The 13,361-nt window shown below is 38.2% G+C and overlaps 1 protein-coding gene across 1 annotated transcript in view; it reads left to right on the top strand.

Annotated features, from left to right (window-relative positions):
- ITPR2 (inositol 1,4,5-trisphosphate receptor type 2) overlaps positions 1–13,361 on the top strand; it is a 494,278-nt gene that overhangs the window by 209,206 nt on the left and 271,711 nt on the right. The window contains 3 exon segments of the mRNA XM_034646080.1: positions 9,375–9,464; positions 9,582–9,707; positions 12,890–13,012. Of these exon segments, the coding sequence (XP_034501971.1) occupies positions 9,375–9,464; positions 9,582–9,707; positions 12,890–13,012 (339 nt within the window).

Raw genomic sequence — 13,361 nt, 5'->3', positions numbered from 1 at the left:
GGAGGAGCCTGATGTGGGGCTCGATCCTATAACGCCGGGATCACTCCCTGAGCCGAAGGCAGATGCTTAACTGCTGTGCCACCCAGGCGCCCCCCATATATTTATCCTTTTAATGTCTGTTTACTGATGCTGGGTTTGAGGCAATGTGGACCATGGCTGAACTGCCTCTGTTTAATTGCTGTGTGTCTCTCTAGAGCAAAATCCTCTTTTGAACATTCTGCATAAAGTATGATTTTGGTTCCTTCACCGTCATGCCTGTGTAAGCCTTTGTACACACACCTGAACTTCTCATTTCCCTTCTTATTTCCTTTCGATACCTGTAATCAGATCTAATGTTCGAGATATGGCTCTTGCCCTCAAAGAAAGAACACATAGAAAACAATATGCCAGAATGTCTGACTAAATACTGAGCTGTGTGGTGAGATGAGGGAGGAGTTGGGGTGGGCTGGAGGACTTGGAGAAGGCCTCACTATTCTGAAGGGTTGGGAGGATTTAGTTAGCTAATATATTCAGGAATAATAAAAAGAGAATCAGTGTTCAGCAAGAATAAGTGGTTTGTATTTGAAGTATCTGGAAATTGGGAGCCTCTGAAAATTCTTGGGTTGGGAGGTGAGTATACTGTCTTGGAAAATTTAGCCTGGCAGAGCAAGAGGCTAAAGGTGGGGACCAACTAGGAGCCTCTTGCTTAAATTGAGGTGTGAGGTGATGCAAGCGTGAACTAGGGTGGCAGCAGTAGAAATATACACCAATGGGTAGATCGAGAAGCCAGGAGAATGGTGCATTTGTAGTAGCTTAATGTAAGGAGAAAAAAGTGAGAAGCTACGAAGTTACTAACTTGTCCACAGCCAAATAATCTATGCTTTGCCATGAAGCACCTGCCAAAGAGTGACAATTTATTGTCAACAGGATGAAATATGTCACAATGTCAATGGCAACAGCCAGTAGCAGGCAGCACGCATTCTAGCAGGCCACTACAGATAATAATCCTTTGTTGTTTAGTAAATCTTTACAAAGGCTCTAAACACAGAATGATTAGCATTGTTTTAAAACAGATCATAATGGTCTAACTTTGTGCCTGCTTAGATATCAGAAGACCAGATAACCTTAATGGGATTTTAAAAAATGTGATTCTTCATCTTAGTAATAAAAAGTCTTTCCTATAACATAAAAGTTGTTTTTTTTTCCCCCTCAATGGTAGGTTCTCTTTACTCTGGGCAATAAATGGGAATGGAATCTGTGGACTAAGACTAACACATCTCAGCCTATGATCCAAAATTACCCTGTTACTGTAGTTGATCTCATATACAGGGAGGAGGGTGGGATCGATTTGGTCATCTAGTAAGCCCATTGCATCCCTAGCACCTATGAGCTTTACTACCTGTTGTATATGATATTTTCTTTTATTAAACTTACCTTCCAGGGCATTAAAAAACGATACCATCCTTGTTGAAAGATTAAAAGCTAGAGTATAACAAGTTGACAATATCTGTAGCATTACGAATTCATCACATTCAAATAGGTGTTGAATTCTAAATATAGGAAGGAGGGATTAACTCAGAAAATCATATCTGAATGGGTTAAGTCAGGATTGCCCTTTTTGTTCATCCACTTCTTTATTAAGGGTTGAGAAGCAGGACACTTGGGCATCACTGAGCTTCTAAGAGAAGTCCCCACTCATGTTATTTGTTTTGGCTGGTAACTTTTCTTCATAACAATTGTGCTTCTGTATCTGTATGTCTGTATCTCTGTATTTATTTACCCACCTATATTTGGTTGCCTGCTTCTTTTTAAAAAGCTTACTCATACTGTCACTGATCTAGAGTCTAATGTTTGAGCCATCGATCTAGTTTTTACCTTAGGGACTTTTTTTTTTTTTTTCATTTTCAGGGTTTCTGTTTTGTTCTTTTTCACAGCCATGCATTCTAGATTCATATCTGCCTGCTTAGCTTCATATTTTTTTGTTCTTTTAATGGATTTGTAATGTAAGAAACAGAATTAACTGAAAAATGTCCCTGGGGGTGCACTCTGGGTTGTGTAGACAACAGGCTGGCTGGACTGTGTGTGGGGGTCGGTGTGCGGAGTGTGGGAGGCAGTGTCTTATCTTCTCAGAGGCTGTACACCAGGTTGGCTGCTGATGGGATCTATGGCTTCCACTCCTCAGCAGGAGCTGTCCAATTCCTGCAGGCTCCATAGCTGGCATTCCTGATGCATTCCTATAACTGATGGGCACCTGAATCCAGACAGCCTAGTGCCCAAGAAGTTTGTGTGTACCTTCATTGGTAGGTTGCTCTCACACTTGCCCCATAAGAAGTTACTACAAGGTGGGGATAGGAGCAGTTACTCAGAAATCTAGAACCCATACTGGTGTTGGGCAGAGCACCCAGCACCTACTGTGGGATGACGGAAGGATGGGGGACGCTTGCCTTCTCTTGCAGGCACTTGGCTTGTAGTTTTCCCTTTTCCCAATGAAGCTATCCTTTATCTATGCTAAGTAATTCTGTGGAGTCAACTTGAGCATGTGGCAACCACAGAGGGGTCTGTCCACATGGTGTGAGAGACGTTATTCCTCACTTTATCACTATGATTATTTAAAACAAACTTATAAGTCCTTGAAGATTTCTTGACTGTTTGCATTTCACTGGGAATATACTCTCATTACTGAGGTTTCTTGTTGTCTTAGCATTAAGTTTCCTAATAGGCATTTGGATTTTATGCAGATTTATCTTAGAGAATGAATTAATTGCTTCCTTTCTTCTCTCCCTCCTTTTCTTTGGTTCCCTCCATTGCTTTTTTCTATTTCTCTCCAGATACACCTTCCTTGTCTCATGATTTTTCTGTTACCTCCATATGCTATTATTCTTTTTAAATAAAAAAAAATTTTTTTAATTTTTTTGAGAGAAAGAGTGCACGAGCAGCGGGAAAGGGGCAGAGAGTGAGAATCTTAAGTAGTTTCCACACCCAGCATGGAGCCTGACATGGGCTCGATCCCGTGACTCTGAGATCATGACCTGAGCCAAAATCAAGAGTTGGACGCTTAACTGACTGAGCCACCCAGGCACCCCATGCTAGTATTCTTTAAAAGCAAAATCTGGTTTCCATTCTTTGCCTACCACTTCTGATCTTTTTCCTTTGATAAAGCAAGCAAGCAAGAAGGCAGATCCTTCTAGAAAGATGTCTGCAAAGAAAATTCTGCTTTCCCAAGTGTTAGTACTTTGATTCTGCACAGCAAGGAAAATAGTTCCACATAAACTTTGTTTCTTCAGCAAAACTTATGATTGACTAACTCTTGACAAAAGCAGCCGGTAGAATGTCTAAGCCTGATAGCTTGGTATAGATGGAGTCCATGTGCTTTAGATAGAACCTTCCTACATGACCTGATCCATGAGGGATACTGTGGTCATTGCATGAAGAGCTTTCATCCATTAATTTTGGAGCAGGCTTTCCTGAATTTTCCTTTTCTGAAATGTGTTTTCTTATCTCCGTTTTCTTTTAATTTTTGCCCCAGACTTCATTGTATATTTATTTCATTTGTTTATATAACATTACATATCCCTGTCCTTTGCCTCTGAGCAAACGCTACTGAAGGTTATTGCTATAGATGAATGCCACAAAAATAAGTCCTTTCACAAGACATACATCTGAAAACTAAATTTTGGTTTTAGGTAAATGCTACTTTTACACATCCTCATTCTATTTGGTTGTCATGCAGATTCTTAAATGTAATGCTTGTATCTCCTGAATTTGTTTCTTTAAATTACTTCCACTGTAAGAATCTTTTCTTTTCTTGTCCTTTGGTCCTACATTTAAAATTAATGCTGTTTTAGGATAAACTTAGTATTTCTCTTCTTGTTGTAAAGAACAGTTACTGTCTCACTAATTTTTTTTCACTTTGCCATTTGTTCTCAATTTAATATAAGTTGTTAGTGAGGATTCTAGTTCCTATATGGTTTCTTTTCCTCAGCATGTGGCTCGTAAGAAAATTGTAGAAGCTGATTCAGTTACATCAGAGCATGCAGATGTCTTTAGAGCAGGCATTAACGTTTCTGTAGTGATTGCTTGCTAAAGAGGGAGTCTAAAAGAAGGTGCCGATGGCTTTCTCTTACATTCTGTATGGACAACCCCCTTCTCACATCTGTATCAGGGAGTGTAGTGATATGATGTGATGGGGAAGCTTATTTCACCTAACGTATCAGGTATCAGACATAGTCTCTAAGGGCTCTATTATATTGCTGTTTTCATTTCCTGTACGGTGCTTTGTTATTCTGTGTCACCCTGCTGACTAGAGGCTTGCCTATCTTTTCTGTGTTTCATATAATACTGGAGAGGATTACATACAAAAGTATTATATATTATAGTATAGGAATAAAGTATTATAAAAAGTATTACACATTGCTTTACTGTAATGGGTTCCTGTTGCATTTTTATGAAAACAACTATGAGTTCACATTGAACATACCCATCATCAATATAGTCCCTGTTTACCTAATACCCCTCTAGTGCACTCTAGTGGCACGCACCCTTTTTTGATACCTTATTTGTCAGAGATATAGATGGGTGAGGAGATTTGGGATGTTTTCTAGGAGATCTGATTAAACATCATCAAATACTAATTAAAATGATGTCAAGTGAGTCAGAAAATAGCAATATTGTATTTGTCTTGGGACAAAGGGAGAGGAAAACAGGTTTGGGATAAGGTTAGGAATGTGTTTTTACCCTCTGGAAGGGAAGGTATTTGGGCTTGAGCTGACGGAAGTGTGGAGGGAAGTTATCTGCCAGTAATGGTGGAAACCACCTCTTCTGCACATTGTAGATCTTGGGCCACATCTTCAAGCAGCCTTAGATGCCAACCAGGGAAGCAGAAACTGTCAACCATGACCCCATAGTTGTGCAAATTAGCTTTACATGCAAGGTCAGATAAGTAGATCTATGGTGATTTTCGGGCTCTGCAACCCTCTAGGTATCTTCCTAAATGACTGGTATATGATGTTACTCTTAGATGGGAGGGAGAAAAAAGAATCATTCCACAGTGAGGTTATCATTCAGTTGTCTAAAGGAGGTGACATTTGTTATGAAGAGCTTCAACTAAATTAGCTGATTAGTGGATCAAATATAAAAGACTGATTATTGGATTTTCTTTCAATGTTTTGGAAGAAGGTGGGAAGGGAAAAGGAAGGCATTTGACATCTGAAGTTGGGAGGATGGTGATTGGTAAGTGATGCCACTACTTGAGTTGATTAATGGTCACAGGAAGAGAAGGCTAGGGCTACAGATGGTGAACAGAATGCTTTGCAGACTTGCTGACTTGACAACATTGCTGTGGAAGGACATCCTTTAACTACATTGGGGTGAGGACAAAGAGAAGACATGCACTGAGCTATTTTAATCATGCAGCTGCAGATGAAGGCAGTTCTACCTTGTAGGATTTGGCAGGTCATTTTTTTTTTTTAAGCAGGATTGCCCTTGTTTAAATTAAGAAGTTGGATTCCCGTTAATTGGTGCCAATATTTAGTTCACCATATAGTTCGTACGATATTACTTCCTTATATGATTTTTGGTATTGATTCAAAAGAGTTTGCTTCACTGATGCAAAATAAATTTTGAGGGGTAGCTATATGCAGAACCAGTATTTATTTAGGTATTCACTCTTTGAGTCTCTGCCTAGAGCTCTGCTACCCATCCAATTTCTAAACTCTTCTAGAAATATCTAGACCTTTCTAGACTGTTTTCGCTGTATTGTTTCTGAACCTACTGCTTTATGTTACAGTATATGCTATGCAATTAAAAATCTAGCCGCCTCTATGAAATCACTGATATAAGCGGTTTCCCATATTCCATTAGAGGAAATAAGTTCAAATTCTTCCAGATGACAGGAAATAGTTATAATAAAGTGCAAATACTTTGCCATTTGTTTTTTCTTCAACACTGTTGTCAAAAGGATAATTTGGGTATCTACTATATGCATGGCACTGTTCTCAGTGTCATACATTTTTTTCTGAGCCTACTCATCTCTGGGACTCTGCATAAGTTACACTTCTGCATTTTATACCTTACTAATATTTTGACATTAGAATGAAGGCAGGGCTTTGTAGATTTGGCCACTGTCCTAAGATCAAAGTTACATAGGATATAAAAAATATAATCAATTTGTGCCCTTTCTGGAAGAAAACTTTTGGAACACCTTTACTTAGAGCATTTTGACATGAAAATGAGAAAATAAAACCTAACTGTAATTACACAGTTTATATATTTCTTAAATTCCCCTGATCTGCTTCGGAATCATCCAGATGTTCTGTGGGTTAATATTTTTATTCCGTTTAATTACATTGAATTATTTTCTGAAATTAAAAGGAGCTGCTTATTGAATTCTCCAGTGCTGCCTCCTTTTGTTGACTGCTGGCGATTTTAAATTAAAATAATTATTCTTCATAATTCCCCTACTTATGGAGTTTAGCATTGTCTGTACCTTCCCCTGGGTTGACCTAAAGAGCACAGCTTTTTGCAATGTAGTACATTTTGCCTGAGATTACTTTTCTTAAAACAAGACAGTTGCATTTTCTTCAGGTCATTGTTTGAAAAATAGACATAAATATATCTGCCAAAGCTTTGCCTGTATTTTCGGCTGATTTTTTTTTAAAGGTAACATATATCAGAAACATCTCCTTTCCACTGTGGGACCTTTGTCAATCTTAAGGTTTGGTAATATCTTAATCCTGGTTTGTAGTACAAACTTGGTTTTCTTTAATATAATTTTCTTCCAGAAAAAAAATGAACATGGCCTTTTTAAATTTCAACCTCCACCTTTGTGATCAGAAAAAAGGAAATTTCATTATATTTCTAGCTTTTGCAATTTCTACTTCTCATCAGTATTTTTTGTTATCAGATAGGAACCCTGTTTGTCTCATTCTCTGACCCCCTGTCTTTTTCCATCTAAATAGTTTCCATTCGTGTCAGCACTTGAACTCCTTCCCTCTACTGCAATGGCTTCTCTTACCTATGTAGCTTTACACATTTCATTGACAACTTTTTAGGATTCACTTAGTGTTTGTTGTCTTGCAGACAATCTCTCACATTCTTTTTTCTCTTTTATTTACCTGCAGTGGAGGTTGCACTGTTTCCCTCCCCGCCCACCCCCTGCCCCCAGCATTTGTTAGGATGGGTAGATGGCACAGCCCTGGACTCCAGCAGTAACAGTGCAAATGTTTTGAGTGTTCATAGTCTTTACTTTTTGGAGTTCCAGTTCTGTTGAATGAAAGAGACAAGGTGGTCAGAAAGGTAGAAAGTAATCTTGAAGACTATCGACAGCATGATAAAACAAAGAGAATGGGGTTTAAGGAAAATGATAGTGAATTACAGATTCAAATGCTAAAGAAAATTTTGGTGATTATGAGTTGTTGACACATAAAGCAATTTTAATACAGTGTGGTAGAGAGCATTCTTTTGAGAAATCTAGTGGGACCATGATCTGAGATGTACGACAGCTTCCAAGGATGGGCTGTCTCACTGAAAAATGCTTGGTTAGCCTCAACTCAGCCATATTTTTAAAGAGGTGAGAAAGAATCAGTAGACAACAGAAACTACTCGTGCACAGGAAACAGATGAAGCAGGGAAAGGAGGCAGGGGAGATTGAATTTGAAAAATCCATGCATCAAAAGTTTTTTTTTTTTCTCCTTTCCTCTGAGACACAGCAGGGAAGGTAAGTTTGTGGATGGTACTAGAATTTGCAGATGGAAAAGAGGAAATGTTCGTATGCTCCATAAAATGGTAGGAGAGGTTATTTGCTAAGATTGCGTTCAGATTGGAAGCCTCTCTCTTGGGCAATATTTGCCTGGAACAGAAGCAGAGACAAATACAAAGCTTACTAAGGAGTGATGGGTCAGCCCTGGTCAAGTCACTCTTCCACTTGAAGCCTTTGCTCAGAATTCTTTGACTGGCATGGACAGTTTTTACTTTTTCTTGGTTTGTACTAACTTTGTGATTTGTCATGGAAACAGCTTGAGACAATTGAAATGACATTGATTGGCTTTGCATATTTTTGTTACTTTTCCCTAAGTTTAGATTGGGGTCCCCTTCAACTGTGAGAACCCAACACCATCAATATAGTCAGTATTTCAGTGTGTTTTGACTCAAGTTGCTCTTGACATTCATCCTAGGGCCATTTTGTACATGTTGTAAATCAGGAAGGCAATCAGGTCCCTCTCCACTAATTGCCCTCTCTCCTGCAACATGCGCTGGCTCTTCTTGCCACTCTCTGTACATGATTACGTGTGCTCTTTCTGCAGGACCTTTGGCTAAAGTGACTTCTTCACCTAACAAGTGCCCCCTTCCCTCCATATATCTCTCATACTTACATAGTTTTCATCTTTTAAGACCTTGGCTTCAACTTGACCTCTTTCATAAAGCTGTCTAAAGATAGAGCTATTCTCCCTTTCTCTCTCTGAATAGTGAATTCTGCTCAGTTCAAATCTTTATTTTCATATTTCTCCCACTTTTCTTAGTTATACTATAATTTTCTTGTGGGAAGAACCACATATCCTGTTTCTTTTAGGTCCACCCACCTTTGTCTGTTAGCAGGCATGTATTAAGTCTTAATAAATGCTCAGGTATTAAGTTATTTGTAATGTGTTTTATTTTTATTTAGTGATTATAATAATTGATATTTAAAATGTCACTCCCTATATTTGTTTTTTATTGTACTGCTGCAGATAATGGTTGTTACAGTGAACTATTTGGCATTTCAGGACCTGTTAATAAGCTTTATTAATTTAGTAATTTCAGATATTATTTTTAATTTAAATTTTATTTTCCTTTCTTCATTTTCATGGTTCTGTATATGCTTGGCTGGCCCCAAGTCATGACTCTTAAGGATGTCATGGTAACCTGGCAGAGAATTCTTGGGTTAAAGTGTTCTTTCCTTCCATCCCTGAAATGTTTTTTCAGCTGTTATGATATGCTTCTTCACCTTTTTTTTTCCCCCTGTAGTCTATCCCCAATGATAAAATTACGCATTTTATCCCCTGGATTTTTACTATTCCTTCTCCTATTGACTCTATAAAGCAATGATATGTCTGGTGTATTTAACATAAGGAAATACACTGATAATGTTATATGTAATAACTTTTCCTTTTTAACTTAACTCATTAACTATTAGCAATACCATCTATTTTGTAATTTGGTTGTTATTGGGGAAAAGGTAATTTCCATTACTCCCTCAAGCCAAAGAACTTTTTATGGGATAAAAAAGTACAAAGTGAACATTTAAGTTGAATAATAAATTACAAAATAATTATCAAATATATTTATTATTTATTACAAAATAAATAAATTTATTACAAAGCTATGCATGGGATAAAAATACATGCTTGCGTTTATTTTAGGAATCAAGCATTTTAAGTCCAGTGCAGGATGGAACAAGGAAACCTCAGATTGACAGCAATAAGAGCAATAACTACCGGATTGTAAAGGAGGTCAGCACATGTCAAATATTTTTATATGGGTTCATATTTGCATGGCAAATAACTTTTGCTTGTGTATTACATTTCATGTTATATTCCTTATATTTAATGCTTTTCTTCTTTTTAAAGATTTTGATTCGACTAAGTAAACTCTGTGTGCAGAATAAAAAGTGTCGGAATCAACATCAACGATTACTGAAAAATATGGGAGCTCATTCGGTGGTGTTGGACCTTCTGAAGATACCCTATGAAAAGGTTAGTGCTTAGTTACTTTTTTTTTAAATTTATTTTGATATGATCTCAAATATCTAGAAAAGTTACAATGATTTTTTCCCCTGAACTGCTTGGAAGTGAGTCACCCATCTGATGAGCCCTGAGCCCTTTGGTGTGTGGTTCCCACAAAAAGGATGCTCTTCTTTCTAAAGGCACGTGACAAGCTTCTAGATCAGGAAAGGGCATGGCACTTTCCTGCCACTTAGTCCTCAGGCGCCGGTCACGTTTCTCTCATCATTTCAACTGTGTCCTGTTTGACAAAAAGGTCCACTTCAGAAACAGGTGCTGTTTGGTTGTCATGTCTGTTTATCTCCTCGTGCTGGAACTCTTAGGAAATTGACACTTTTGAAGACAGACCAGCTCTTTTGAAGACTGTTCCTTCAATTGGGCCAGCTAGATTAGATTAGATTCAGTTATGCGTCTTTGGCAGGAACATAACAGAAGTGAGGCTAAGTTCTTCCCACCACTTCCTATCAGGAGGCACATGATTTTGATTTTGATCCCTTACTGATGGTGTTTACTTTGATCACTTGATTAAGGTGGTGTCTGCCAGGATTCTCCACTATGAAGTACTCATTTTCCCTTGGTCATTAATGAGGATTTTGTGGAGAGGTTCTTTGAAACTAAGTAAATATCCCGTTCTTCATCAAACTTTCAATCTATTGATTCACTTATTTAATTTTAATCCTTATAAACTTGTGGATGCTCATTTTATTCCCTAGGTTACGCTAGGCTTCTCTAATTAGCTTTTTGATTCTCAGATGGTCCCCAGTCTGCCCAGTGGCACCCCTTTGAGCTAGCTTCTCTGTCCTCTAACATGCACATCATTGTTGAGTATTTCCTTGGTTTTCACACATTAAGATGTTCCAGGGTCACCTTGATTTTTTCTTTTTCCATCTCTGAAATCAGCCATTTCTTTAAGTGGCCCCGGTTCCATTTGGGGGAGAATGATGTGTAGAAGCAAAGTTCTGAGAAATAAGTGTACTTACTATTTTTGGGGTTTTGTCCTTGTAGGCCCTCTAAATAGACAAGGCCAAGGAACATATGTGTGTGTTGAAATAGTTACCGGTTTGTTGATACTGTAAATAGCTAATATTCCATCACTGCAGCGGCCCCTGCTCCATGTGGACACCCTCTGCCCCTCACTCAGGCTCTGACAGCCCCAGGGTGGATGCCCTCTTCTTCTCCCATCAACTCCTGCCCTGCCAGGCCTCTCCTGGTGCAGATGTTCTCCCCACTTGGACTTACACTCCTTGAATGGGATTGCTCCCCCATTCAGCTTACTGTTTAACATGTAAACTTATCAATTCTACCCTTCCTTAGGTGGCATAATTCATTCTATGGCACAGAATGCAATAAAAGAATTATTGAAAGGCAACAAAAGGTATTAAATCCTCAGCATTTATTACCCACATTTTTTCACCCTTGATATTGTAACATGGGCATTGGACACGTGATCAAGTTCCTTCTTCTAGTAATATAACTTAGCATTCAGTATTTTAATACCACATTATGTTTATAGATTTGCTCAGTTTTAATAACTGGATGGTGCAGAAATAAAAAGAACAAGAGGAGGGTTTCAAAGAAATGTCAAATACAGTAGAACCGGCCATGCTGTTCTTCTGTGTTGGCCAGCTTCTCGGTGGTAATTGGGTATTCCTGTGGCTGAAGTCTCATAGATGTCTTTCAACTACCCCTGCATTACACAAGTAAAAGAAAGTGTTAGTAGGTTTTGAATTAAAATTTGAATTAAAATTAAAATCGACTTAAAATTTAAGTCAGGAATGAAGTTTTTGGTCTCATTTATTCATCTACTTAAATCATCCTTATTTTAAATATGAGGAAATGGGTCTATTAATGATCTTGGGCTGTTTTTTTTTTTTCAGGTATAGATGGCATAAACTAGAGACTCTTAGAAAAAACAGAAAACATTTAATTATTTATTAAAACTACTGTTCAAAACATGAGTCTATTTTGTATCTCTGACACATGACCACATGACAAATTGGATAATCAACTACCCAGGAAAAATTTAGATTGTTTCAGTGATATTGTTGAAAGACCACTGTTAAGAAGAGAACTTTTGCATTCTTTGTGAATTTTGAGACTTAGAATTTCTTATTGAGATTCCTATAAGTGAATGATAGTGTTATGGAATTTTGGAAAATGACAGTGAATAAGGAAAGCAACTTATGAGTGCATGTGTTCAGAAAGAGGGGACCAAAAATGATTGGGGAATAGAGAAGATCAGAAAGCAAAGAGGAAAAGGAAAACAAAGAGGTGGAAATAGACAATATAAATAGCAAAAGGATGGGTATTAAGGAGGGCATGTGTGATGATGAGCACTGGGCATTATACACAACAATGAATCATTGAACATTACATCAAGAACTAATGATGTACTATATGTTGGCTAATTGAACATAATAAAAAAATAAATAGCAAAAGGTGAGAGTAGGGGGAGGGTAGAGTCGAGATGAGGTCAGAAATATTACATATAGAGAGAAGTGGCAGGGAATAGAGGAAAAGTGAATAGAGAGAAGAAAAGGACTAAGGACAAAGAAGAGGATGAGGGATGACAGATCCTGGAAAAAGCAGCAGGAGGGGAAGAGTTTGAGGAGGAGGAGAATCTAGAAGGTGGGGGAAGAGGAGAAAACAAGAAATGGGAAGATTCATATACATGGACATATTGGGAAAGAGAGCAAGTCCCAGAGAAGGGAGGGATGAGAAGGATGGGGGTGAAGCAGAGAAGGGAGGGAAAAGAGAGAGAGGAAGGCAGGACAGATGAGCTCTGGACATGGAGGCTGTGGGCACAGAGGCAGGGGAGGAAGATGTGGACAGATGGGAGAATGCAGTAGATAGGCAGAGAGGTTGGGGAGAAAGAGAGATGGAAACAAAGAGAGGTGGAGAGAGTAGAGCAGAACAGGTAATAGAAGGAGGAATAAGGAGAAGGTGAGAAACAGCTAGAAGATGGTGGGTGTGGTGGTGGTAACAACGGGATAATGGGGTTGGGGGGAGGTGTAGAAACAGAGCACAGAGGAGGGGGAGCATAACACAGTAGCAGAGAGGAAAAGAGTACATGTGGGAAAGAAAATACTTTTTCATAATATTTGGTATTATAGTATATTTGTTTCTCTGTATCATCGCTACTCTTTCACTTACAGAATGATGAAAAGATGAATGAAGTGATGAATCTGGCCCACACATTCCTGCAGAATTTCTGTCGGGGAAATCCACAGAACCAAGTTCTCCTTCATAAACATCTGAATTTGTTTTTAACTCCCGGTGTAAGTATTTTAGTGACTTCTAATATTGATAGTGAAATGTCCCTCTGATTTGTTTTAGCATTATTGATGAATGGAATTTTATTAGTCTATACCACCTTATTTTTTTCCTTGTAAGGGTTCTCTCCCTGAAAGTGAATATGTTTTTTTTTTCCATTAAGGAAACATTCACAGAAACTTGAAGTATTACATGAATTTTACCTGCAAGTGACAACTTCCTTTATGTGTATATAGTTTAATGGTAGGAAAAAATATGGTAGAACCAAGAACAACTACAATGCCATGAGTGAGAATGACTATGGAAAGCTCAAAGGTAGCCGTAACTCTGTAAAACATATGTCAGTGGATACTA

This window comes from Ailuropoda melanoleuca, chromosome 16 (assembly GCF_002007445.2).
Source record: "Ailuropoda melanoleuca isolate Jingjing chromosome 16, ASM200744v2, whole genome shotgun sequence".
Taxonomy (NCBI): Eukaryota; Metazoa; Chordata; class Mammalia; order Carnivora; family Ursidae; genus Ailuropoda; species Ailuropoda melanoleuca.
The sequence above is the reverse complement of the archived record's forward strand: the minus strand, read 5'-3'. Positions and strand labels throughout refer to the sequence as shown.